The sequence below is a fragment of the Myotis davidii genome, unplaced genomic scaffold (genome assembly GCF_000327345.1).
Source record: "Myotis davidii unplaced genomic scaffold, ASM32734v1 scaffold71, whole genome shotgun sequence".
Lineage (NCBI taxonomy): Eukaryota > Metazoa > Chordata > Mammalia > Chiroptera > Vespertilionidae > Myotis > Myotis davidii.
Window position 1 is genome coordinate 865,467 of NW_006283588.1, and position 27,441 is coordinate 892,907.

Sequence of the window (27,441 nt, forward strand, 5' to 3'; positions counted from 1 at the left end):
AGGATAAAGTTGGTCTGAAAGATCAAGAGAGAAAAGTCATAAGAGAGAGAGGAAAGAACAGTGTAAAGGGACAGGGCAGAGTGACACGATTCCAAACATCAAGAGGATGAGAGCAGGAAGAGGCCAAGAAGTTAGTGAGAAAATTGACATGAAAAAGTGGCATTTCAGCCCTAGCTGGTTTGGCTTAGTGGTTAGTTGGCCTGCAGACTGTAGGGTCACTAGTTCAGTCCCCGTCAAGGCCACATACCTCAGTTGCAGACTCTATCCGCGGCCCTGGTCGGCGTGCCTCGGGGGAAGCAACCAGTTGATATGTCACATTGATCTTTCTCTTTCTTGGTCTCTTTTCCCTCCCTTCCACTTTCTCAAAAATAAAAAGAAATGGCATTTCATTAGCCAACATAAGAAAGAGAATTGGGCTCTCTGTGTGTCTCCAAATCCAGACATTTGCAGGAGGTGGCCAAGACTTAATCTTTACTAATTACATCCCTGCACTGGTCCTTCTTTTGTTTGCTCCCTTCTCTTACTGCTTCTTTCTTCTTTTGTTGTTTGAAGGTTTTGCTTTATTTGGAGGCACCATCCCTTACATTTCCTGATTTTATCTCTGTACTTGTTTTGGGATTACATGGGTTTAGAAAGTGGGTTAAAACAAATAAATGGAGTCACCAGTCTTTGAAATGACTTTTCTTAATTCTGTCATGAACCCACACTGTCAAAGATCACCAACAATGCAACCCTGATGTTTAAATGGCCACTGGTCCTTCGATGTCAGGCTAAACTATCAACAAAATCATCCAAAAGGGGAGATGGTGGATGTGCATGGTCCTGTTGGATCTTTCAGGGTAAGAGGCCAACTATAGATGCCCGTGGTGGCACTGAGGCCGAGGGGAATCTGACCCAACAGTGTTTGTGGCATTAGGTTGGTTAAAAGGAATAAACCAGCAGCTATACCCTTATCCTGCCCGACCACCCAGGCTGCTTTGCTGTCTGGAAATTTAGCTTCTTTCCTGTTTGTAACATGGCAGGACACCATACTCCATTTTCAGTATTCGGGGTCAGAATAGCTCTTTGAAATGCAACATTTTGCATGGTCCCAGGAGGTTCAAACCTCTTCTTGCTTTAATAATCTTTACAGGCTGTGCAAACTTTAAAAATATGTTTTTACTCATTTGAGAGGGAGAGGGAGAGGGAGATAGAAACATCAATGATGAGAGAGAATCATTGATCAGCTGCCTCCTGCATGCCCCCCACTGGGGATGGAGCCTGCAACCAGAGCATATGCCCTGACCGGGAGTTGAACCATGACCTTCCTGGTTCATATGTCAACACTCAACCACTGACCCACGCCGGCTAGACCAGGCTGTGTAAACTTTTAATTTCCTGCTTTCTTGGAATGACTTTCAGCGATCTACTCATTTTTGGTTTTTTTTTACATTTTGAAATTCTGCAACGAAATAGGGCTCGGTTTGTCTTTGTTATTGGAAGTGTACATCCTATCAGCTGGCCCAGAGGTCAGCAAAACTAGTTTCTCTAGCCCCTGGCAGTAAAGCCCCCACGGCCCTGATTAATCATCCTGGGCTAAATGCTTGCACAGGGCGAGAAGCCCTCCCTGAGGAGGCATTCTCCCTGAGCCTCCGTGGGCGGTGCCCAGGGCCCTTACAGTCTTCCGCTTTCAAAGCCTCCTTAAGCGCCTTTTCATTGAGAACACTCAAATCACGTGCCAATAAGAGTGGTTTCTCACTTCTTGCTGAGAGGTTCTAGCCTTGACTAGCAGTTATAAATAATATGTATCTATACTGAAAATATAACAGAAGTACAGTAATTCAAGTTATACCATTTAATACATTTAATGGAAAAGAGTGGAGCATGTTAAGAAGTAAAATGAAGGGTACTTAGGAGGCAAAAAAGCACTAGAATTCACCATTGAAGGCATATCTTTGTCTTAGAGTTGTTGCCACTGTTTTGGGTTCAGACACCTCACACTTATCAAACCTAGATCAAGAATGCAAAACAGGTGAAGGATCAAGAGGTACAAACTTCCAGATCTGAAATAAGTCATGGGGGGGTGATGCATGGTGTAGGGAGTATGGCAATCATATGTACAATGGTGACAGATGGTAACTAGACTTATAGTGGTTATCATTTCCCAGTGGAATCAAATGTCGAGTCAGTGTGGTACACCTGAAATGAATATAATATGTCAATTATGGTTCAATTAAAAAAAAACTATCAGTGAAAGGCTCTGACAGCTGCTGCTGAGTGGCTAGTCTCGCCAACATGAAAGGAAGCCTGCACCAGGACAAGGAAATTAAGGGGACAGGTACAGACCACAAAGGCACCTTTGTGGTTGTGGGAACAGCAACATCTGTGAAGGTCCCTCTGCTTGCAGCGAGCTGAGGGGAATACTCTGAATTATGAACCATTCTTTCCTATCCGCGACAGCCTTTTCTCTGGTTTAGACACATACACATACTCTGGCAGCAAAGAAAGGACAAGAGCTCATCAGCTCGAGCTTAAGAACTGCAGAGCTGGCCACAGGCTGGGGGGACACATGTGGCTGGTGGAATGTTGAGCGAGTGATCTGACCTGAAATGATGCCAGTTAGATTTTTACGAACATTTACCATCTTCTTCCTTCCTTCCTTCCTTCTTTCCTTCCTTCCTTCCTTCCTTCCTTCCTTCCTTCCTTCCCTCTCTCCTTTCTTTTTTAAGAGATTATAGGTGGGAAAGAGATAGGATTTTGATTGCTTGGAAATATTCTTCTATCTTTGAAATAAAACTTGTACGAATACAGTAGCCACTAGCTACATGTCGCTATTTAAATTTAAACTAATAAAAATGGAATAAAATTAAGCATTCAGCCCCTCGGTCACACCAGCCATATGTCAAGTGCTCAAGAGCCACATTGGCGGTGGCTGCCCCAGCAGCGCAGAGATGGACTGGGCCCATCAAGGCAGAATGTCCTTGTAAGCTGCTGCTCTAGTTTCTTGAGTTCCTTTGCAAATATTACATAGTTACTTTATTTGCTTACGTCTCCCTACCTCTTTAAACTTTTTCCTTATACAATGAGGCTAAAAGGTTTCCTTCAAGGGACTGCTAGAAAATTTAAATGAGATATTATTTGTATGTAGAGCATATATCCCAGTTCCTGGCCCATGATAACGCTTAATAAATGGTTGCTCAACAAGTCCGCTCAGCCTGGAGCCAAACACATTTGTATTTCTAAAGGGCCTGTAGCCTACAAAGCCTTTTGAAACCATTTCTTTGTGAATCAGACTATTTTTTATGGGAACAAGTCAGCCATCAGGGTTGAGAAGGGCCATTCTCAGAGTCACAAGCCAAGTAAGGCTTTTGCTTCCACCCTGCTTTGTAGCTTAATAAGGAAGAGGAAGAAAGAAATGAAACTCTCCTTTGAGGAGCAACATTTCTATCCCCAATTCACTTTTTTAAATAATCCAATAAGATGGAAAATCTCTGCAGAGGTGTTTGTACTTAGTAGTCAACACAGCCTTGGGCCCAGACAGGCAAACCGGCTCCTCTTAATGGGAACTGTGTGTGCAGCGAGGCTAATTACTCTGGGCTACAGCTGCCAACTTGATTTAGCAAACTCCCTGCCTGCAAAGGACTGATCATCCCCTGGGGAATGGGCCCAAATTCATTTGAACTGCTTGGACCTACCTGAGCTTCCTGTGCCACGGGCTCTTTGAGGTCTTTTGTAATTTGCATTCCTTAGGCAAGTGGAATTTAAATTCCTTAGGCAGATTTCATCCTGATGGAACACCAAGGTGACACGCAGGCTATTATCTCATTGTTTAGGATTTCTGCTTTGGAATCATTAGCGTGTGCTTCAACAGGCAGGTGAGGTAAAGCGTTTGGCTTCCCTTTACAAAGCGCCTTCACAGATACCTCAGTTGCCCTTCATGATATTCTTGAGGTGGGAAAGGCATAACGAGGTATAGCAGGAAGTCACAGGACAGGGTTCTGGTGCTGGGTGGCAAGTTAAAGAGTGTGCGAGTACAGCCGTGCACTTCATAAAGACTTCGTAGAGTGAGTGCGCTCACACAGACCCAGATGGCACAGGCCATTGCACCTAGGCTCCAAGCCTGTAAGGCAGGTTCCTTTACTGAATACTGTAGGCAATTTTAACACAATGGTATTTGTGTATCTAAATTTATCTAAACAAGAGCAAGGGAGGGAAGGGAAGTCAGTGTATTCCTCCGCCCAGGGCAGGGGGGCCAGGCTTCTGGGCTCCCCTCTAGCTTAGATCTCCCCCTTGCTCCACCGACTAGGCGCTCAGCCGAGTGTGCAGGGCAAGTGCACAGTGTGCTGAACATCATCCTCTCTTAAACCACCCAAGCCCCAGACAGGGGTGGGCAAACTTTTTGACTCGAGGGCCACAATGGGTTCTTAACCTGGACCGGAGGGCCGGAACAAAGCATGCAACATCGTAGTAGGGTCCAGGCTTTTTATTCGACGACATTTCAGTAAATGACCAATTGCCTATACGTGTTCCAGTCAAGATGGAGCTGAAAATATCTACTGCCTAGTGCAGTGATGGCGAACCTTTTGAGCTCGGCGTGTCAGCATTTTGAAAAACCCTAACTTAACTCTGGTGCCGTGTCACATATAGAAATTTTTTGATATTTGCAACCATAGTAAAACAAAGATTTATATTTTGGGTGTTTATTTTGTATATTTAAATGCCATTTAACAAAGAAAAATCAACCAAAAAAATGAGTTCGCGTCTCACCTCTGACAGCGTGTCCTAGGTTCGCCATCACTGGCCTAGTGGTATCACAGCTGTGATAGGTCTGTGTGATTACAGTTGAGCTATAGTGATGCTATGGGCTGGATAGCTGGGGCACTCGCCTGGGCCATGAGCTTCCCATAGACATCTCCCCGTCTAAACCAATGTGACAATCCCCCGACCCTGGGGGTCCAAATTGCCATTGCAAGGTGCTCTTCAGCAAGAACACAAGAACGATCAGGTGACTTAAAAAAAAAAGTTGATTACTTACAGGCTCTGGAGCTTACCAGGCACCTAGAGGGCACACAGTGAGGTGAGAGTGGAGGGAGCCTGGGGTCCTGCTTTAATTGGAGTCAAGTCTGGGGGCCTAGGGTTCGCGGGGAGGGACTCACTCTTTACTGGTGAGTTTAAAACAGAAGACCAAGAATTTAAAGCACTGCCCTAGCTGGTTTGGCTCAGTGGATAGAGCATTGGCCTGTGGACTGAAGAGTCCCCGGTTCAATTCCGGTCAAGGGCACATGCCTGGGTTGTGGGCTCGATCCCCAGTAGGAGATGTGCAGGAGGCAGCCCATCAATGATTCTCTCCCATCATTGTTGTTTCTCTCTCTCTCCCTCTCCCTTCCTCTGAAATCAATAAAGATATATATTTTTTAAAAAGTGGGAAAAAAAAAAGCACAGGGAAGAGAAAAAAGCAAGTAAGCCATATAGTCGGTTATCAATCAAGGTCTCCAAAACAAAGGAGCCTGGGACGGGGAGGGGCCTGGCTCTTTGTCTAGTCCTGAGGATGGCAGTGTGTGCATTCCAGGTAGCCTTCCTTGAAGTGGATGCTTTTGAAATCAAAGCCTGCATCACACTCAGACACAAAAGCCAAGTGTCAGGGCGCACAGTCTGTCACGTGTTTGTGGTGATGCTGGTGTAAGCAAACCTACCGCACCGCCTGTATAACAGTATTACAGTAGACTACAGCATCCAATTTGTGTAAGGGGTGCTATGACATTTGCACCTCAAAGTCGCTAAGGACACATTTCTCAGCACGTGCCTGGCCATCAGATCCCATGGTGCAAGGTGAGATTGCAAGGTTGGGTGGGCCTGGCTGCAAACACATCCCAGCTCATTCTTTTGTGCTGCAGAGGGGAGAGTCGTGTCCTATTGTTCCACAGGGAGGCCTCAGCGGAGTCTTCATAGCCTTGAAACCATATACTCAGTTTGCAAACAGAACTCTAAGTTCTGTCAACCATTGACCTGAAACAAAACTTTGGCCTCATATTTATCTTGACTGAATCTCTCCTTCAGCCGCTCAGCCATGGGGTGACAAATGTTTTAATTACTTTGGGGTTTTTTAACTAATGTGTTATTTTGCTGTGGATCTTCATTTCCCTGCAATTCTTTTTATATATTTTTATTTATTTCAAAGAAGAAGGTAGAGGGAGAGATAGAAACATCGATGAGTCATTGATCAGTTGCTTCCTGCATGACCCCTGCTGGGGATCGAGCCCTGGGCATGCAGCCTGACCTCCTGGTTCATAGGTCGATGCTCAACCACTGAGCTACACTGGCTGGGCTTCCCTAGAATTCTTGATTCTGATGCTGACACTGTGTGAGTTGGCTTTTATTTATTTTATCTTATTATTTTTTATTGATTTCAGAGAGGAAGGGAGAGGGAGAGATTGAAACATCAATATTTGCTGGGAGCCGGTCCACCCTTGCTGCTTGACACAGTTGCTGCAGGGACGAAACATCTGCACAGCTTATGTTTCAAGGGACCTGGCGTATGTGACATATGTTCGCTCCCCCTCTTAGGCGCTATGTTTTAACCAGGACCGCCTCCCCGAGAAAGGTTGTTTAGGGGTTAAAAGGACTAGGAAGAGAATAAATCAGTAAATCTCCCTAGTGTTACAGAAATACCATGTACTACTTATGAAGAACTTGGACTAAGACTGTTGGCAATAAATTTGGGACTTGTTGGGCCCGCATCCCGAGGGGTCTGCCCACCAGGGAAAGCACCAAAGGCCCTGACCGGTTTGGCTCAGTGGATAAGAACGTCAGCCTGCAGACTGAGGGGTCCCGGGTTCGATTCTAGTCATGGGCATGTGCCTTGGTTGTGGGCACATCCCCAGTAGGGAGTGTGCAGGAGGCAGCTGATCAATGTTTCTCTCTCATCGATGTTTCTAACTCTTTATCCCTTTCCCTTCCTGTAAAAAATCAATAAAATATATTTAAAATCAACAGAACTAGGTAGAGACAGGATTTTTGGCTAAGGTCAAATAAGAAACAAGGAATTGTAGAACATGACCCAAAACATACCATGATGTAATTACAGAGGCATGCTTATGGGATCAAATTGCATAAATATAGATGTAATAGGACAATGAAGAGAGAACCTCACCATGATGATCATCTGAACACTGCCCCCGTGTCATTCCTTCATCGCCAACTCCGTCCACACCTATGGGAACCCCTGGACCTGCTGGGGCTGGACCCCAGCAAATGATGAAAGAGAATCACTGATCGCCCCCTTGCACGCCCCCTATTAGGGATTGAGCCCGCAACCCAGACAGGTGCCCTTGACCAGAATCGAACATGGGACCCTTTGGTCCTCAGGCCAGCGCTCTATCCACTGAGCTGAACCAGCTAGGGCTGGATTGGCTTTTACTATGAGATATTTGTTTCCCAATTAGGAAAAGATCAGTAAATAGGAAATGGTCTGAGGCAGCAGACCTGGGTTGGAATCTCATTTTTTAAAAAATTCACTTTATTAATTTGAGAGACAGGAAGAGAAACATTGATAGTGATTGGTTGCCTCCTGCACGTGAGCCAACCAGGAATTAAACCTACAACCTGGGTACGTGCCCTGACCCGGAACCGCACCGCCACCTTTTTTGGTGGAAGGGGCAAAGCCCTACTGGAGACACACGGGCCAGGGCAGCTCTGGGTCCCTTAATTGTCACTACTTCTCTAAACCATATCCTCTCCTTAGACTGAAGAGACGGCCTATGCTTCATGGGGGTACTTGTGAGGTTTCATTTTCTTGGAATTTTCCAAGTAATTTCACCTATAGATTGCTAGGCAGGATACTTCCTGTAACCTCATGACGTCTGTTAGAAACTCCACTTCAGAACTGTGCAAACAACTCAAGTATTGGGTATTTCAGGCCTAAGATACTTTGATTTTACATAGCCCCGTGGAAACCAGGTCTGAAGGCAGAGGCCAGTTTAAAAAGCCTTCAGTCTGGGTGTGTCTTTTAAAAACTTACAATAGCCCTAACCGGTTTGGCTCAGCTGATAGAGTGTTGGCCCGTGGACTGAAGGGTCCCAGGCTCAATTCCAGTCAAGGGCATGTACCTTGGTTGCGGGTACATCCCCAGTGCGGCATGTGCAGGAGGCAGCTGGTCGATGTTTCTCTCCCATCGATGTTTCTAACTCTCTATCCTTTCCCCTTCCTTTCTGTAAAAAGTCAGTAAAAAAAAAAAATCAAAAACTTACAATAAAGTTGGGTTTGTCCACTTTTCTATGCCCAAACTGAATATTTGTCAAACCTCTTCTAAGATCAGTATCACATTGTATCTGGGAAATGCAATAGGTTAAAAATTCCATCTCAAAGAAACTCAAATTTAAAAAATCAGTATCCGTAGCCATCTATATACGCTTATCCATGCATCTTTGCTAGTTTAAACTTTTAAGATCCCATATGGTTTAACAATGTTCACTCTCTTTAATCTCAAAATGGGCAGTGATGAGCCAAAGTGGGGGCTTAAGACAGGTAGCATCCTTGGTTCTCTTCCTTTTCAAGTAACAAGCGAGTCCAACCAATCCCATTTAGCAAATAATCCATTTATTAGGTGCCTACAAGTACAAACACTGACAGCTGCTCAGGGGAGTACAGAGATGTGCAGGAGAGCCCTGCCCTCAGGGACCTTACAATCTAGGCCATTAGTCACAATTAGTAAGTTGTGGCGACAGCACTCCAGGCGACGTAAGCAGAGTTCTTGCAAATGTCCATACCCTTTGAGATCTCCTCTTGTCAAGCGTGGAATGGAAGACATCCTCTCAACAGGAGCGCCAAACCGTGGGAGTGACCTTTGGTGGGATGAACAGTGACCTTGGCTTTGCCGAGGAGCATCTTTCCGTAGCTGTTGTGCTTTCACGTAACTTTCTCAGCATCATTTCCTAACGGCCTTCAGAGAGCATCTCCAGGCTTCCCTGTGTGCTAGCGAGTGGCTCAGCTGCGGTTGGCCTTGGAATGATGTGCAGTCCGGTTTTCCCTTCAGCAACTCCATGCTTTCGCTGTGGTTGGTGCTAGAATGATGTGCCTTGCAGTCTGTGGTGTTCAGGGTGGGAGGGAGGAAGCTGCATTGCAGAGGAGAGCAGGCCAGACTTTTCCCTTAAACATTTAATAGTGCACTTATCGATTATATTCTGTACAGATTCTGAGCACATTATAAACCTCTTCTTTTATTTATTTTTTCTCTTAGACTGTATTCATGTAAGTGTATTTACATTAGAAAAAAAAAAAAAAAGCCTTGAGGTACAAAACCCAAAAGAATATCTGAGGTATAAATACAAGTATATTTTAAATAATAATCTTTATCATGCTTAATCTATGTTTGAAAGCACAGTGGACATGTGTACATGTGTCTTAATAGAATGGTATATACAACATACAATCTTACAAATCTGAAAGCCATTCAAATGGAATATACAAGTATATCTTCATGAAAAACACTGATATCCAAAATACTCAAATTTTAACACTCTAATCTGTCCCCACCAATTCTTCAAAGAACCTTGGAAATAACACTGACAATGGTAACTACATTACGTTGTAACAAAATAAAAATCCTTCTTACAACTCTCATTCATACATTATTCACTTCGACCCATACTAAATAAATTCACTAATACTGTCTCTGAAGTCGACCTTCACCATTACAGTAAAACCTGTATAAAGACCACCCTTCCAAAACTGTACTGCTGTATTGCTTTTTACTATGATACCTGTTTGCCATTACCATGAAAATATATTCCAAGGACATCATTATAAAGGGGGAAAAAAGAAAATGTAGAAAAAAGCAAAGAAAAAAAAAGCCAGAAAACCTATTTGCTGTTAAGGGCAAATTAAATTAATAAGCCTGTTTAGCTTTTGAAAATGCTGTTAATAACAACCTACAAACAACTTTTGCAATCAGGTCTAGAGAGAAACGGTGTCTGAAATGGGAGATCAGAGTAAATTCACCACAATCACTTTCCAGGTAAAGAAGAAGTGGATAGAGGAGTCTGTTTAATATAACTCAGGGGGAAAAAAAATGGACAAGGGTAGGCTGTCTGATCCCTCAAAATAAGAGTTCCCTTTTACATTTCTGGATGGATCCATGGGTAGTCAGATATTCCAGGTTAAACTGCACCTGACGCATCAATATCCTTCTTGAGGCATCTCAGTGTGCCAGACACTGCGTCCCAACCTACACATCTGTGCCATGCAACCAGCAACAAACAAACATACACACACGCCTCTGTGCAAACCTTTCTCTGCTCCTCTCAGTGAGAAAACCTGTCGTAGAGTACCAACTATTCCAGTGGATACGCCAGCCCCTCAACACGCTGCCAACACAAGGACATAGGGACACATACACCAATATCACAAGAGAATGAAGTATCTTCATTATCTTCTGTAATGTATTTATAGTGTTGCTTCTCAGAAGCAATTCGCATAAGAATACATTTTTTCTTTTTTGCAGTCTTATATACTCCAGTCAAGATCTGTGGCACAGACCTTAAACCAACGGGAAGCAGCTTTGAAAAATGTATCACATCCCTACAGTCGATTCCTATGTTCCAACTTGCAGTTTGGTTTCAGGATTAGACGCAGAACCCGTGCTCCCGAGCACTGGCAAGGGCCCTGGGCACGAACGCCCGGAAGGTGGGAAGGTGGACACGGCGGCTCTGCCTTGGTGATCACCTGGATTTAGTGTCTTTGCTTTCAGTGCTCTGGTGACAGAAAGAGTCTCGGATCTTTACAACTTCGGCTGCACACAAATGTCCGAAAGATTTCGTGTACCACTCTGGCATGTGGCCCCTAGGACAGAGGAAAAGCAGGCCCATTATTCCAGCTGGAAAGCCCTGAGACAAGCTGAAGGGAGTTGCAAATACTACACTTCCATTCCCTGCTCAGCAACATGTGCGCTTACTGTTCCAGGGCAATCTCCTGGCCTTTCCATCATACATTTGGAACTCGAAGTGTCTCAAGAAACTACAGATTGAGTAAAACTGTTTAGGGCACTGGTTCTCAACCTTCTTAATGCCGCGATCCTTTCATACAGTTCCTCATGTTGTGGTGACCCCCAATTTCCTTGTTACAAATTGAACATAATGAAAGCATAGTGATTCATCACAAAAACAATATGTAATTATAGATGTGTTTTCCGATGGTCTTAGGCGACCCCTGTGAAAGGGTTGTTCGACCCCCAGGTTGAGAACCGCTGGTTTAGGGAAAGCTGCAGCATGTTAACAAAAACAGAGCACACGGTGCCTGCAGAAGTGCTGAGATGTAAAGATTTCCAATGAGACTTTATGTAACCTGAGAGACACGTGGACGGAGTTTGCAGAGGTTCATTTTTTGTCTATAAGGCTGCACGGCACCGCTTTTCTGATACTAATACACATTGATCTGTAGCAAAGAATAGGTAGGCCTGATGAATTACTAAAAGGGCATGTCACATGATTCAGACACCCTTGACTATAAAATGAGAAAACCCTGCTTGCTCGTTCAAACTCGCATTTCCGGGGCTTCATATTCATGGCAGAACCCCCGTATCCACATTACGTTAGCACCACATGTTCTAAAGGATCAAAAGTAGGCCGTGGTACCCAAAGGCCGAGAAACACAACGTGTTACTTTAGCACCACTCTTCCTGGAGTAACCAAAGTGCAACACGTACTCATTTAAGCCATTCTCTGCACCAGGCGAAAAGTCTGTCTTCCCCGTGACCCTCACCATGTCCAAAAAATCAGAGGCAGAACATACCTTAAGTCAGCTCTGCACATGTAGGTGAGTTTGGATTTCCCTGACCCGCAGGGTTCGATCAGATACCGGGACAGGAGCACATTGACCCTCACCCCCACCACGGGGGCCCGGTCGTGATCCACAGATGTGAGTAAAAGGGCACATGCCCCCTTGGGTAAGTTAGTCCTCCATGTCCTGTCGAGACAAAACCAGAGGGAAAAAATAAAATTTCCTGGAAGCCAAATGGGGCCTCGCTCTCAGAGACACTGGAGGACAGCTCGGTGGCCGTGCTGTGTGTCCCCGCCCTGCGTGAACGGCATCCTGAACTCGTGTGCAAGGACTCCTGGACGAGCTCTGTCCAGAGCCACATCTCCAGGAGATGTGCTGCTCACACAGCCAGCTCTTTCAAAGAGAACCAATCTGAAGTGCGACCGAAAACCATCGTTACGTTCCACAGCTGTCTGAGAGCATGAGCATCCGAATGAACGCTGCTCTGTCGGAAAGGTTCTGGACTAATGATGTGACAGTTCCTCAAAGATTCTTGGAATTCCTCTTTCAATCACGTCTCCAGAGAATGATGAATTAGATATAAACCAGCCTCAACCGTAACCCCCTGGGAACCTGAATGTTGTTTCCTGGCTTATGCATCCGTCAGCTACTTCTAACGAGAACATCTATCCTAAAAGGGGGAAGAATCCGCCACCAGGACGCGCATCCAGTTGAGTGTGCCTCTCTTTCTGAGCTCAATTCCCAAAGAGTCCAAACCATTTCAGGGATGAACACACTACTTTAATAAAAGTAGATATATTTTTCATATTTGCAAAGGTTCAACCATTTTATGGAGGCATACGTTCTAATGGAAGTAATTTTACCATCTTATTCAGTGACCCACAGGCTCATCCTGGCCACAAACATCAATTTGGGCCCTGCCGGTGTGGCTCAGTGGTTGAGCATCGACCCATGAACTAGGAGGTCACGGTTCAATTCCCGATAAGGACACAACGCCCAGGTTGCGGGTTCCGTCCTCAGCAGGAGGCAGCCGATCGATGATTCTCCCTCATCATTGATGTTTCTATCTCTCTCTCTCTCTCCCTCTCCTTTCCGCTCTCTGAAATCAATTAAAAACATTAAGAATAAATGATCAATTCAGAAGCTCTCACCTCAAAACGACGTAGTCCCGAGCAGGATGGGGTGCCATACTGTTCTGAACGTACTGGTAAATTTCAGTCTGACTGTCCAGGATTTCAATCACTTTTGAATCCAACAGGTCTACATCCCAGAGGTGCTGCTCTTTAAGGAGGCGCTTCAAGATCTCCTCGGGCATCGCAGGGACTTCGATGGCCGACCGCCAAAGCCTCAGAGGGGGTCCTTCACTCACCTGAAGAGAGGAAGCACCTTCAGGGCTAAGGCAATTCGCACACACCCAGGCTTGGAAGGCAACTTGCTAGCCCGGTACACGGGCATCTGTTTGGAGGCTAATGATCACCTATGGCTTTAACAGGCTGCCACCCCCGAGAGTTAGGCCAGAAGTGAACAAAGCGGCTGGTGTCACTTCAGGTTCAAACTGTCCCATGTTCCCCTGGGACCCATGTCAGGGTCAATGGAATCAAGTAGGATCCTTTATTTGCACCCCAAGCCTGCATGGCTATCCGGACTGCCCTCCTGGTTATTTCTTTTCAAGGTGATGGAGGACAGTGTCAACAAGTACCTGTGGTGGGCCTACCCTGCTAAGCCACCCACCATGTGCCCGCCCTCACAGGCGCAGTCCCAGCAAGTCAATGTCTCCCCTGATAGCTCTCTGCTCTTTAAAGGGCCAAGAGTGGAGTGGAGTGTGCAAGGGGGTTCTGATCAAATTATGGAAAAACCCAAGCCGGATCTACAAGGCCTAAGCCCAATGCCACTAGTTAAACACTCCAGGGCACTCTGGTGTGATTCTGTGGAAGCAGGATCGCATTGGCTGTTTGATTCCTCTGACAAGTATTCCTCACCCGGCTGGTTTCTGCTCTTACCTGGGGATCTGAATCCCTTGGCCGCCCAGCTCTGCAGGAGGGGGAATGGGTGCCAGATCCCCACGCAGAGCTGTGTGGGTAACAGGGTCTCGTCTCTAAGGAACCCAAGCCCTGACCCCCGGAACTCAACTGGTCGACGACAAGGGATGACCTACCTTCTTATAGGACAGCTCGGCCTGCTCAGAGGTGGAGCAGCTGACCCAGCCTTTGAACTTCTCTTTGACCTCTTTAAACAGGCTGTCCATGCAGTCCTGCAGGAAGTGCTGGTAGTCAGCGGACTCGTCGGCACAGAGGCGTCCCAAAGCTTCGAGAGTGAGAGGCTTCAGCTCTTGCTCGGTGTAGGAATTGCGACATCGGCTCATTTCCTCAGGAACCTGTGAGGAACATGAGACCAAAAGGAGGTTGGGAGATGCCCTGGCCGGTTTGGCTCAGTGGACAGAGCCTTGGCTTGTGGACTGAGGGGTCCCGGGTTTGATTCCGGTCAAGGGCACATGCCCAGGTTGTGGGCTTGATCCCCAGTAGGGGACGTGTAGAAGGCAGCCAATAATTGATTCTCTCTCATCATTGATGTTTCTGTCTCTCTCCCCCCTCTTCCTTCCTCTCTGAAATTAATAAAAAAAATATATATTTTAATGTGGTATTTTTCCTTCATTGACTGGCTTCTGAAATTAATAAAAATATATTTTTTAAAAAAAGGATGTTGGTCCACCCGTGCACACTCTCGTTGCCCAGCAGTGAAGTGACAGGGCAGAAACTAGGTTGAGTGCTCAAGGTGGTGCAGGCAGTCCAATCCCTGTTCCCAACAGCTGGAGGATGTCCCGCCCACCTCACGCGGTTTCACGAGGCTACGGATACCTTATTCTAGTGTAAGGTACCTGAGAAGTCACCTAGCAGGTAAGTGACTGAAACAGGGCTTACGTGGATGAAGGCACGTGTCTCAGATACAGTACTTACTGCACGCAATTTGTTGCTTTTATAGGGGGTATGGAGGTGGGCATTTCATTAAGCATACTAACTCTACTTAGCTTATGTTATAATATAGATAGTAAGACACTCTTGGGCTCTGTATACACTCTCCAGCTGGGCAAGGGATCTTTTGGTGAGATGTGACCAAGTATTGCACCTACAATTTCGTCCCTACCCAGGTTATCCTTAACCAACTACAAGATCCCCTAAATCCTTACCTGGAAAAGCTTCTTGCACTCCGCAATCATATGGGCCAGCCCTTGCGTGGCAGCGAGGTTTTCATTCAAATCTTTCTGATCTGGTTTGCCCAAACTCTGTTTTCTTTGCATCACCCTAGGCAGAAGAAATAGGAGGAGAAAGATTCAAATATTTACATATTTTTAAATCAATGTGTACGTTGAGGAAACCCAAAGGAGAGAAATAAATAGCTCACTGGAGCCTACCTGTCACTAAAGGGTTCAAGGGAACTCCATTATTTTTTAAAATTTATCTTTATTATTCAAAGTATTACAGATGTTCTCCTTTTTCCCCACCGACCCCTTCTGGCTGGCACCTGCCTCCTTTCTCTTCACCCCCACCCCCATCCCCACCCCAGGCCTTCACCACACTATTATCTGTGTCCATGGGTTATGCATATATGCATAGAAGTTCTTTGGTTAATCTCTCTTCCCACCCACTCTGCCCAAGAGAGCTTTACTTTGGTCACTAGAATTTTTCAGTAGTTTTATCAACAGCACACACACAAAACATGAAAGAGGCTGTTTTCAATGATATCTAGGCTCTTTAAAGCCAGCACATTAAGTAGGTTCCTATTTACATAGGGGAGCTTGTAGGACTCTGGATGTGTGCTGGGGAGGGAGAGAGGCAGCTAAGAAGGGTGTGGGTGGGAGGTGCCGGACACTGGGGTAAAGTCCCTATTCTTCACAGTCTAGATAAACAGGACCCCTCCCGAAGGTGAGGGGAAATGCATTGTTTCCTAAAGGGTTTACTTTAATCTTATCTGATCTCTCTCTGCGGCCCATCTCTGTTCTCTATCCCATTAAAACTGGAACTCTAGAGGGGCGGGGTGTGGGCTGGAGGGGGTCAATGGTGGGAAAAAGGGGGACATATGTAATACTTTCAACAATAAAGATTTTTTAAAAAAGCTGGAACGCTAGTCAACAGCCAGAAGTAATTCAAGGATCTTTAAGCACTGCCTGGCTTGCAGAAGCAAAGCTACTTCAGTGAGCACAAGGCCCTCGCTTCTAGCTCAGAAATGTCTGTGGCCGTCCCCAGAGCTGAAGGAACAGGATCAGCAGGATGGATCTGGCCCGGGGAAGGCCAGTTAGTGACTGTTTCCCCCTCTCCGCTTGAGGCCTCTATGAGAAATACTCTCAGAAGTCAGACGCTCCAACTGGCTCTGCACTTCTTCGTTTCAGGCACAGGCCAGCTCCTCCCTCAACTGGCCCTCCCTGCAGCCCCACTTTCCTCTCATGTGAAATGGATACCAACGTTATCATCCTCACCTCCTGCGATTGTTCTGCGGGTCAAGTGAGAATTTTATGGATGTCAAGGGTGCAGTCTCGTGACTGGGACGGAGTAAGTGCTGAGCAAACATCAGCCTTTGTTACTTTCTAGATTCTCCGGCTTCTTCTACAGCCACTCCACTCCCACCTTGCAGACATCGAAGGAGAAACTCCGCAAATCATGGGCTTGACCTTAACGTGCAGGCTCCACCTTACGCTCAGTTCTCTTAGATCTGCCCACTTCCTTTCAATTGCCGGCCCAGGCCAGGAGCTGGGCTCCCCTGGCCCCGTGGGCGCCAAGGCAGGGCTCACCCCCCACCCAGATGTTTAGGTCAGTAAATCTGTGACTCTCTGCTGGCAGAGTGTGATGACGATGTCACAGAGGGCTCGGGGAGACACTGGGCAAACACTCCCATGCTGAAGCAGGAACCTACTCTCTCTCCCCTATAACTAGAGTGCCCAGGCAGTCACACGCCCAGGGCTAAGAAGACAGGAGGGTCACATGGGCTGTGAAGGGAGAAGCTCCAACTCCTATTTGCTTGACTTAGGTATGAATCCCAGGAGAACAGGGGGACAACCCCGAAGGAGAGCATGACGCATGCGACCCTCCCCGGCCCCTACCTGGGGGAAGAATTCTCTCTCTTCAGGGTATTGAGGTGGAAGAGCGAGGGTGCCAGGCACACGGCCAGGTTGGTGGGCGTCATCTGGTTCTCCTTCACAGCTGCCGTGACATCACTCAGGAAGTAGAGGAGCGTCTGCAGCACCTCCCGGTTCTCGTCCGGCAGCAGCATAATGGCTGCCTTGATGGCCTGGAGGCGCTGGTCCTTGGGCACATCTGCACAACACCAGCATTTTCCCCATCAGCTCAGTGATTTTCCACGTCCATCGCAAGGAAATGTCCCAAAGCAAACACATCGGCATCAAAGGCCCCAGCAGCCCTGAACAAGCACTTGCCGAGAGTGTACTCGAGGTTAATATGGAAGAAATTAGGGCTGCACCAGCGTCACTACCCTCAAGTATTTCCTGCCGGTGGAGGAGGTGAGATATTTTAAACACCCACAATGCCAACAGACTCCTAAGCCCACCTCCGAGTTCAGCTCCCGATGAGACCTGCTTGTTCAGTTTACAGAACACTTTTTCTTTCTAAGTACTTCTTAGAAATCCCTAATTCACCATTCTCAATTTTGGAAAATAAGATGCGCTGACACTTTCGTTCAGCGTCAATAAAACATCGTATCTAAGGTATGTGTCCCAGGGTAAGAACTGAGGTTTCTTAGTCTTTCCTATAAAATGTTCGGTATCTCCGGGGACTCTCACACTTTTGACTGAGCTGCTGGTTCCTGAAGTGGGAAAAGGAAGCTGCTCAAATATTCAGTCAATTTAAACGACAGGCATATCTGACCAGCGATTTCTTTCAGCTTTAGAAAGCCTACCGAGAGGCTGCTATAAAAACACACGCTTGAGAACGAGGGCCATAAACGAATACACATGTAGAAAATGCTGGACCCAACCTTCAGGTCTCCTTTTCCAGGCAAATCTTTCTCTTAAAAAGGCATGTGGTGGAAAAACCAAGTCACTCAAACGCAGCGCCATAGGACAAACTGATTAAACAGCTCCATGGTTACAATACATAACAAATACCTTGGTGGGGAAAATGTGACCTGTGTTTTCATAAAATCTGAAAGGATGAAACAAATAATGAAATAATCCAGACCAGCTCCATTTCTCATAAAATAGAGTCCAATGCGCCAGCTAAAGACGATGGGAACACGAAGAGAAGCTGCTTTCAAATTACATGGCTGTGCTACGACACTGAGCCAAGAAAAACACCAAGCTGTAAACGCTATAATCCCGATCTTCATCATTAATTTAGATAACTGTTTGCTTTAAGCTTTACTTAAAAGTGAGAGGGGCATGGGTATTGTTTTCCCAAGTATTTCTGGCAGAAGCCGAGAAGAACAGAAAAAGGTTATTTACGCATTGAACATCAAGATCAAACGCACAGACACCTGTGAAATTTTAAACACAACAGGTCCTGCTGGAGGGATGGGAAGCAACTGAAATTTCCATACGGACGGTGGAGAGGGAGAGAGAGAGAGAGAGAGAGAGAGAGAGAGAGAGAGAGAGAGAGAGATCTTGGTACCTGCCTTTTTATGCTTCTTAGATAACCCTGTTCTAGAAACTAATGAAAGACTGAGCTCCAGGATCAGAAGGTAAAAATGGACAATTGCTTCAGCAATGAGAATGATGACAAGGGAAAGTTATTTTTGCATTCTGTAGGTCTACAGAAACCCGCTCCACAAACGAGGAGGCAAGGAAGAAATCGATGACGTGTATTTCCAAGAGGCCATCCCATCCAGTGGGTCCAAGAGAACGACATCAAAGGAAGCCAGGGGTGCCCGGATGGGGTAGCTCGGCCGCTGAGCATCAAACCAGGAACCAAGCGGCCACCAGCTCGATTCTGGGTCAGGGCACATGCCCGCGTTGCAGGCTTGATCCCCTATGGGGGCATGTGCAGGAGGCAGCCGATCAATGATTCTCTCTCATCATTGATTGATGTTTCTATCTCCCTCTCCTCTCCCTCTAAAAAAAAAAAAAAAAATCAATAAAATATTTTTTAAAAATTCAGAGAATGCATAAAAAAACCTGGACTTATGGTTTCTCTTTTTTAAAAAACAGGAAGGTAGAGGTTTCACAGTTGCGTCCATTTCTTCATACCTCCAACAGGGTTAAGATCCAAGAACAACTTACATTGGTAGATCTGCAGGAAGGTTTCCGAGAGTTTGTTCGTCATTAGTGGCTCCGGAAGATCTCGAAAATACTGCTTCAACATGTCGGCCACGTCATAAGCAGACTGCCCCTCGTAGTTGACACAATCGATGGCACTTTCATTCATCTGGCGCAGGGCCTGGATCCGGGACTTAACACCCGATTTTCTGAAGAGCCCAACCTGTTGGAAGAAAACCATTACGTGTCAAGATGAAAGCGACATCTTCACTACAGAACCCGAAAGAGAAGCATGCACCTGAGCTCCCATGGTCACAGGGGACCTGCAGCAGCGGCTCTCACCTGATCCAAACAATGGTTGCGAAGGTAGCGCATGGCCTGCTGAATGCTCTGGGGCAGGGGCTGACCCGAGCGCTGCACGTTGACGGTCAGAGGGACGCCAAACACATTCCGGTCCTTGTAGTCTGGAACCTTGATCCTTTTCATGAACTTGGGCACAGCCCTATTTAAAGAACATTGGTGGGGAGGTGAGATGTTTACTTGTCTGCCTACCCTTGTCCATCTCCGCAGGTAAACCCTGTGGGCCCCAGAGCGGTGCCATGAAGGTGGTTATTTAAACGTAAATGAAATAAAATTAGAAAATCAGGTCCTCAGTTGTACTAGCCACATTTCAAGCACTCACTAGCCCTTTGTGGCCAGCAGCGACCCTCCTGGACTGTGCAAATTTAGAACATTTCCGGCATCCCAGACATTTCCACTGGAGGTGCTGTTGGAGATCTCCCACGAGGGGGGCGGTCTGTGAGGCCAGTCACCCTCCTCAGCTGGGGAGTCTCCTTCCACTGTGAACGCTGAGAATCGGGTCTATATTATTGTTTTTGATGTTTTTTAGAGAGAGGGAGGGAGAGAGATTTATTGTTCCACTTATTTATGATTCATTGGCTGATTCTTGTATGTGCCCTGACTGGGGATCAAACCCGTAATCTTGGTATATTGGGATGATGCTCTAACCAACGGAGCTACCTGGCCAGGGGCGCACTGACATCCTTAAGAGAACTGATGGGCTTCCTTAGGAAATGGTGGCACGGGAAGAAACAGAAACAGAAGACACCGTGCAAGACCCTACTTAGGTGCCTCCTGACAGAGTTTGAAAAACAAGTTCCCCTTTGTTGTGAAAATGGACAAGAATAATTTCTAAGTTCTTGATGAGAACCAAAGTGTTTAGGGTAAAAAGGGTCGGCCCAGCTGGTGTGGCTCAGTGGTTGAGCGTCGACCCATGAACCAGGAGGTCACGGTTCGATTCCCACCATTCAGGGCACATGCCCAGGTGGCTCGATTCCCTGTGTGGAGCGTGCGGGAGGCAGCCAATCAATGATTCTCTCTCATCATCGATGTTTCTATCTCTCTCTCCCTCTTTCTTCGTCTCTGAAATCAATAAAATAAAATAAAATAAAAATAAAAAAGAAAGCCGAAACTGGTTTGGCTCAGTGGATAGAGCGTCGGCTTGCGGACTGAAAGGTCCCAGGTTCGATTCCGGCAAGGGCATGTACCTGGGTTGCGGGCACATCCCCAGTAGGAGGTGTGCAGGAAGAAGCTGATCGATGTTTCTAGCTCTCTATCTCTCTCCCTTCCTCTCTGTGAAAAATCAATAAAATATATTTTTTAAAAAAGAAAAAAGAAGGATCGGGTAAGGCTGGATGACAGAAATAGCAAATACATGATACTGGTCAAACACAGGGGCACCAGCTTCAGAGCTCAACAAGGGGGCCACGCTAATGACCTGACGTCAAAACCACTGTCCAGCTGCTGAGCTGGAGGACATGACATCCTCAGGTGCCTAAGGAAGATGGAAAAGAACAAGGAGGGTTTTGTGGCCTCGGCCCCGCTCCCTGGAGTCCTGAAAGCAGGTCCGCCCCGCAGTATCTGCAACAGCAGGAAACCAATGTCATGCCTTTAACGCTGTCGAGCTCTACAAACGACCTCTGTGAATGAGACAAGAAAGGGCCAGGACTAACAGGAAAAGAATTTTGTGTCGAATTTCTCCCTGCTCCGTGGATCCCACAATGCGAGGCTTTTACATTTGGTCTTGACTCACTGGAAAAACTGACCAGAACTCCAAGAAGTACTATGGACTTTCAGATTCTTGAGGGTTTGGTGGGAAGGGGGTGGACAACTCAGAAGCGAGAATGTGAAATATGCAGTTTTAAATAGCCAGCGGGGATATATGACTCTCCGCCCAGAGGAGCGGGGCAGGAGACGCACGGCCTTGGCTTCTGGGAGCTTACCAACAGCCACAACACGGCCCTGTTTATAGCCGCAGGGGAGGTAAAGCCGAGACGCAGGGCCAAATTTGTATGTCCATACAGTTAAGTATACGGTATCACGGCTAGAAGCGTGCATAATACTGGCTTTGTCGGGGGCCCGAAGCCGGGCGGCGGAATGTGCAGGGAACACATTACGATCTCCGCCGAGAATCTGAAGCATGTCGGGGTAAACCGGTCAATACTTATTTCTGTCATTCAGAACAAACAACTCCTGTATTTAGCAAGGCTCCCATAATAACAGCCTTTGAACAGGAGGAGCTTTGATGCCGAAGTTAAACTCACTACGAGTCCTGGGAGGGGGAGCCGGTTACGCTGCTCCTCTGACTCGCGGCAGCTCCGCCTCGCTCCAGCCCTCCCAACGAGACGGGCTGCCGCTGGCTTTCAACAAGAACAGTAGTTGTGCAACTGGATAGCAAACACGCAGATTAGCGAGAACACTTACGAATACCCAGCTGACACTGTGGAATGTGCTGGGATGTCAATCTAGGGGCATGTCTCTGTTTTGCACGGAGAGTAAAAAAATATTAAGATGTCGGTATTAGGTCATATCCATGACCCATCCAGCCCAACTGTTATATACATGAGGGGCAACATTTTCACACGTAATTATGGATAGTTCAGGTGATACATTTTACCTTCACATATATTTTACTCTGTAATATTTTAGATTTATGAATCACCATGTAAGAGCATTTGTTGGAAAAGACAGAAAATCTTTAGCACAGGCAGATTTTTGAGTGATGCTCTGAACAGTCACATAAAAAACGCTTTCTAGAAGCATACAATAGGGTTATAAAGCCAAGCAGTGTACATCAAGCATTTTAAAGTCAGTCTCACAGCAACATCTAAACTGCATTTTTCCGCTGGGCCTGTGTAGGTCAGTGGTTAAGCGTCGAACCATGAACAGGAGGTCACGGTTCGATTCCCGGACAGGGCACATGCCCAGGTTGCAGGCTCGATTCCCACTTGGGGGTGGGCAAGAGGCAGCTGATCAGTGATTCTCTCTCATCATTGATGTTTCTATCTTTCTCCTTTCCCCTTCCTCTCTGAAATCCATGAAAATATTTTTAAACTACATTTTTCCTTCCTTCTTTCCAAAATGTGATCAGATACTGTACATATATTTACCTACGATGGGTTACTCCAGCCGTGGGCAAACTACGGCCCGCAGGCTGGATCCAGCCCGTTTGAAACGAATAAAACTATTGAAAAAAAAGACCGTACCCTTTTATGTAATGATGTTTACTTTGAATTTATATTAGTTCACACAAACACTCCATCCATGCTTTTGTTCCGGCCCTCCGGTCCAGTTTAAGAACCCATTGTGGCCCCCGAGTCAAAAAGTTTGCCCACCCCTGGCTTACTCCCACCTCTGGGAAGGAGGGGGCCTGCACAATTCGATGGAGGAGAGATGTAATCTCACCCCATCAACTGGCAATCTGTCACCGGGAGAGCTGAAAACTCAACCAACCACCGCTGCTAGCAAGTCCCTAAAGCTTACGTAGCATCAAGTGTGGCCGCAACAAGGCAGAGAGTGACTGTATTAGGACAGTTGGCTGAAGATATTAAAGGGATATACTCAGTGTCGGGAGCTGAGCGAAAACATCTTCAATCGCGGTTCCCGGAGCAGTTTAAACTCTTACCAGCTGAAACCATGCTTGTTGGAAGGCGTGTACTTCTCCAGCAGGGCTGTCAGCTTCAGGAGCGAGTACTTCTGCAGCAGGTTCATCTGGGCCACAGACTGGCAATTAATCTGCAGCGACACCGAGTTTAAGCTCGGCCGGTGAGAGCTCTGGAAACTGTGCCACCTCAGCCGGTGCCTGCGAGAGAAGAGCAGGGAGGAGTCAGGGAGTCCCAGCGCTTTCGGAGGCAGACACCGATCAGCAGCGGGCTGCTCACGGGCTTTGAGTCCGGGCAACTGAGAGGACTCAAGTTCGAAAATAGCATAGAACCTACCATCTTAACCCTTTTGAAGTGTACGGCTCAGGGGCGTTCAATACCTTCACATTGTTGCACCACCGTCACCACCCTCCATCCGCAGAACCCACACTTCGTCTTCCCCAACTGCAAGTCCACAGCCATTAGACAATATCCATGCTTTTGGGGATGTTGGCATTTCCTGGTCTGCCTCTTTCTTAGGCTACGAATGCCGGCTTACATTACCCTACTTCCCCTACACCGCAAGTAGAAGCAGACCCTCTCTGCCTCCCTGTCCCCAGCCGGGAGAGGGAACCAAAGCTCCTACCTGTTGGACCTTGTCAGGGAGGCTCCAACCCCAGAATCCCTCCGCTCTGGGATTTCAGAGGGCTCTTCCGGTTCATTCAGCGAGTTGCCCGTGCTGTCCAGGTCGCTGGGCGTGGCCCGGTCGTGGTCCACATCCAGGTGTATCTGTTTGGGAGAGGACGGGCACGGAGAGACGGAGTCCAGGGCCGAGTCCGAGTCTCCCTCGTCTGAGAACTTCTCGGACCACTGGTTGACGATCCTCTGCATCCCATTCACGTGGTAGAGGATGTCGTCCAGCTCGGGGAAGATGTCCTCGTTCTCCAGGTCCGCCAGGTCCCCCGAGCTGGAGTAGAGGATGGAGCCCGGCACGTTGTCGTAGATGCTCAGGCGGCTGCTCATGGAACTGGAGGAGTTGCGTCTCTTCAGCTCCTTGGGGCTGTCGCCGCTGTTCTCCCTCCGCAGGCTGATGTGGCCGGGGCCGTGGAAGCTGCCCGTCCTCCAGTTCACGGAGCTGCTGTTCCCCGAGGGCGAGAAGTTGCCGTTGGAGAGGGCCTTGGGGAACGTGCCGGGCTTGTGGTCCTCGGGGATGTAGAACACCGTGTCCTCGGGGTACCGCTCGCGGTTCCTGAAGTTCTGTTCCGCCACGTTGTTGAACGTGGACTGGCTGAAGGGGTCGAAGCCCTCCAGGTACATGCCCACTCGCTTGTTGCAGGCGCTGAGGCTCCGGGTCCGGGTGACGGGGCTGGGCGTGCTGACGGCGCTACTGGTCTCGGACTGGCTGCTGCTGCTGCTGGTCTGCGTGGAGTTGGAGACGCTCCTCTTTCGTACCAGGGGGACGTTGATGTGGTTGCCGTTGAGCGCGGAGATCTCCACGCAGTTCAGCTGCTTGAGCTTGGCCTCGTCCATGCCCTCCTGCAGGACGGGCCCGCTGATGATCAGCCCCAGCTTGGAGGGAGCCTTGTGCTTGCCGTGCTGGGAGCCCTTGAGCTTCAGGCTCTCCATGCGCTTCAGCAGGCTGCGCGTCTTGGACTTGGCGGTCTTCTCGTGGCCCTTCATGCTGAAGCTGAAGCTGGACAGCTCCTTGGGGGAGGGCAGGCTGCAGAAAGAGTCGTCGTTATTGCCAGCCAAGTGGCCGGCGGAGGAGCAGACGCTGAGGACCGAGTTAGTCCGGGGTGTGGCCGTGGCCGCGTCCCCGCCGTGGGGCACATGGGCCGGGAGGCTGCCGGTGCTGCTGAGGCTGCGGACGGAAGCCACCTCCTGGCGCTCGCTCAAGTCCGTCAGCATGCTCTCGTGGCTCGGGGCGCTCTTCAGGTGGGGATCCTCTGGGGACCCCGGGACCGTATCCTGCTTTGGGGAAAAGACATCAAACTCTTCCAGCCGGGACCACCTCTTGCTGTCTCTCTGGAAAGTCCACTTGCCACTGATGGCACAAGGCTCATCCTCGTCCGAATCCTCACTCTGAAAAGACAGAATGAAGAAGCCATTGGTCCCTGGATGGGCAAACCGCAGGGAGCAGGATATGTGCTGAGGTCCAGGGGTCCGGGAGGCTGCTTATAACAGACCATCAGGGTTGACACCCCCCCAACCCCGATATCTTTATATTACTGTTTTTTTAAAAAAATAACAACTATGAAAGTAAAGAATGTCACAGAAAAAAGCCGGACCAAGTGTTTGAAACGAAATAAAGAGTCATTTGCCCAGCTGGCGTGGCTCAGTGGTTGAGTGGCGACCTATGAATCAGGGGGTCATGGTTCAATTCCTGGACAGGGCACATGCGGGGATTGTGGGCTCAATCCCCAGTGTGGGGCGTGCAAGAGGCAGCCGGTCAATGATTCTCTCTCATCACTGATGTTTCTATTTCTCTCCCTTTCCCTTCCTCTCTGAAATCAGTAAAAATATAATTTAAAAAAGAGAGAAATAAGTCATTTTATGGAAACTGGGGGCTATCGGCTGTTCTTTCACTGCTCACAGGAACCTTCTGAGGTCTGTGGAAATCCCAGGCATGCGAAATATTTCGAGCTGGAGTCAGCAGCGGGCGGGACTCCTTCTGCTCCGCCTTCAGTGTTGCCCTCTGTTGATAGTGTGTGTTTATATTTCCTTTTGCAAGCAAAAAGGTGGTTTTCAACACCAAGAAGAGTGGCGACTGAAGTCTCCAGCCACCCTACACGGTCACAGCTCTCCCAACAGACTAACAGAGACACCGGGCAAGGGAAGTCATTGCATTTCCGCTTCAGTCCGAGCCGGTTCACTCTTAACCTGCTCTTTTCCATCCCCTCCCCCGCCAGACAGCAGGGCTGGGGCTAATGCCACAAGGGTCTTGTGAAGTGTCAACCTCAGACCCGCTCCGGGCCATTTAACAGGCTTCCCAAATACCCAGGCCTGGCCATATGCAACATTCACTAACGCCAAGCGGCATCTTTGCTGATTATGCTGGACTTACGGGGACTCGGGGTTGTGCTGTAACCCCAGCGGCTGAGAAATGTCAAAGGCATGGATGATTCATTCTGATGCCTATCTTCCCACCGGTGTGGGAAATACCACGTGACCCACGTTTCACGGACAATGAGTCAAGAGCATTAAATGCGGACTGGTTGGCTCTTCTCCATGGCTTGCTGGATACTGAAGTTCCAGTCTGTTTGTTTAGAACAGTGGTTCTCAACCTTCTGGCCCTTTAATTACAGTTCCTCACGTTGTGACCCAACCATAAAATCATTTTCGTTGCTACTTCATAACTGTACTGTTGCTACTGTTATGAATCATAATGTAAATATCTGATATGCAGGATGGTCTTAGGTGACCCCTGTGAAAGGGTCGTTCGACCGCCAAAGGGGTCGCGACCCACAGGTTGAGAACTGCTGGTTTAGAAGATTTAGCTCCCGCAGGAAGGCAACTTGTTGCAGGTCAGGGCCTCCAGGGTAATTAAAATATGTGCTCTGAACAGTCAGAAGTATGCTCTTTGACCAAACTCATTCCTGTTTACTCTAATTTGTGACACTCACTCCCAGTACTACGCCCACTTCTTCTCCTAAGATCTCATAAAAGGGCCTCACATTTCAGACCCAGAAGAAAATACCATGGGACTCAGTTATGCGCCACCATTTGACCAGAATGTGTGGGATTTCCTGCCCTCCCTTTTCCCCCCGAGTCCCTTCCTCCCTCCAACACTCTTAACATTCTTCACTGTCCCACAACCCAGCCTTCACGCAGACTTCCGCAGCTTCGAAACATACTGTTGTATATGGGAGCTAGCTGTAATTTCTACAGGGAGCAATGCGGTCTTCCAGATGCCTTCAACCCCATCCCTTTAATATGGAGTAGGCACTGAGTTAATGAGGCAAAATAGGTGATTTTTTCAGATCAAAAACAGTAGGAAAACTCATAGAGATACAGAGAAGAGACTTGGCTGCCAGAGGTGGGGGGTTGAGTGAAGGGGGTTAAAAGGTACAAATTTCCAGCTAGAAATAAATAAGTCCGGAGGATGTAATGTACAGCACGGTGACTCTAGGAAACAATATCGTACTGCAGATTTGAAAGTTGCTAAGAGAGTAGATCTCAAAGTTCTCATCACAAGAAAAACAAAAAGGCAACTGTGTGTGGTGATTGATGTTTAACTAGACTTATTGTGGTGAATCACTTTGTAATACATAAATACCCAATTATTATACTGTGCGCCTGAAATTAATATAGTGTTATACATAAATTATATCTCAATTTAAAAATACAGCAGGAAAAACACAATTTACTGGCTGCCTACAGCTAGTGGTCTAAATCACATAATGCTACAGTCTTTGGTACACTCGATTAGTTTATAATATTAAAAATGCCCATGTTTTGGAGAACGAGGAAGTAAGAATTTATACACAAGAACCAATTACAAAATACATAATCGAGTTTCCAGTCCGCCCCGCCCCCCACTTCCTCCTGTCCTATTATAGATACTCACTCTCT

At 47.5% G+C, this 27,441-nt stretch overlaps 1 protein-coding gene across 3 annotated transcripts in view; it reads right to left on the bottom strand.

Annotated features, from left to right (window-relative positions):
• Positions 1 to 8,552: 8,552 nt before the first annotated feature.
• Positions 8,553 to 27,441, bottom strand: part of DLC1 (DLC1 Rho GTPase activating protein) — a 46,139-nt gene continuing 27,250 nt past the window's right edge. For all 3 annotated transcript variants that reach the window (XM_015565206.1, XM_015565223.1, XM_015565213.1), the window contains 10 exons: positions 23,516 to 24,951; positions 22,914 to 23,090; positions 19,292 to 19,451; positions 18,974 to 19,172; positions 16,844 to 17,057; positions 14,936 to 15,050; positions 13,907 to 14,125; positions 12,903 to 13,120; positions 11,764 to 11,937; positions 8,553 to 10,815 (listed from right to left, as the gene is read on the bottom strand). In XM_015565206.1, coding sequence (XP_015420692.1) covers positions 10,695 to 10,815; positions 11,764 to 11,937; positions 12,903 to 13,120; positions 13,907 to 14,125; positions 14,936 to 15,050; positions 16,844 to 17,057; positions 18,974 to 19,172; positions 19,292 to 19,451; positions 22,914 to 23,090; positions 23,516 to 24,951 — 3,033 coding nt within the window. In that variant the 3' untranslated portion in view covers positions 8,553 to 10,694. The remainder of the gene's footprint in view (positions 10,816 to 11,763; positions 11,938 to 12,902; positions 13,121 to 13,906; positions 14,126 to 14,935; positions 15,051 to 16,843; positions 17,058 to 18,973; positions 19,173 to 19,291; positions 19,452 to 22,913; positions 23,091 to 23,515; positions 24,952 to 27,441) is intronic.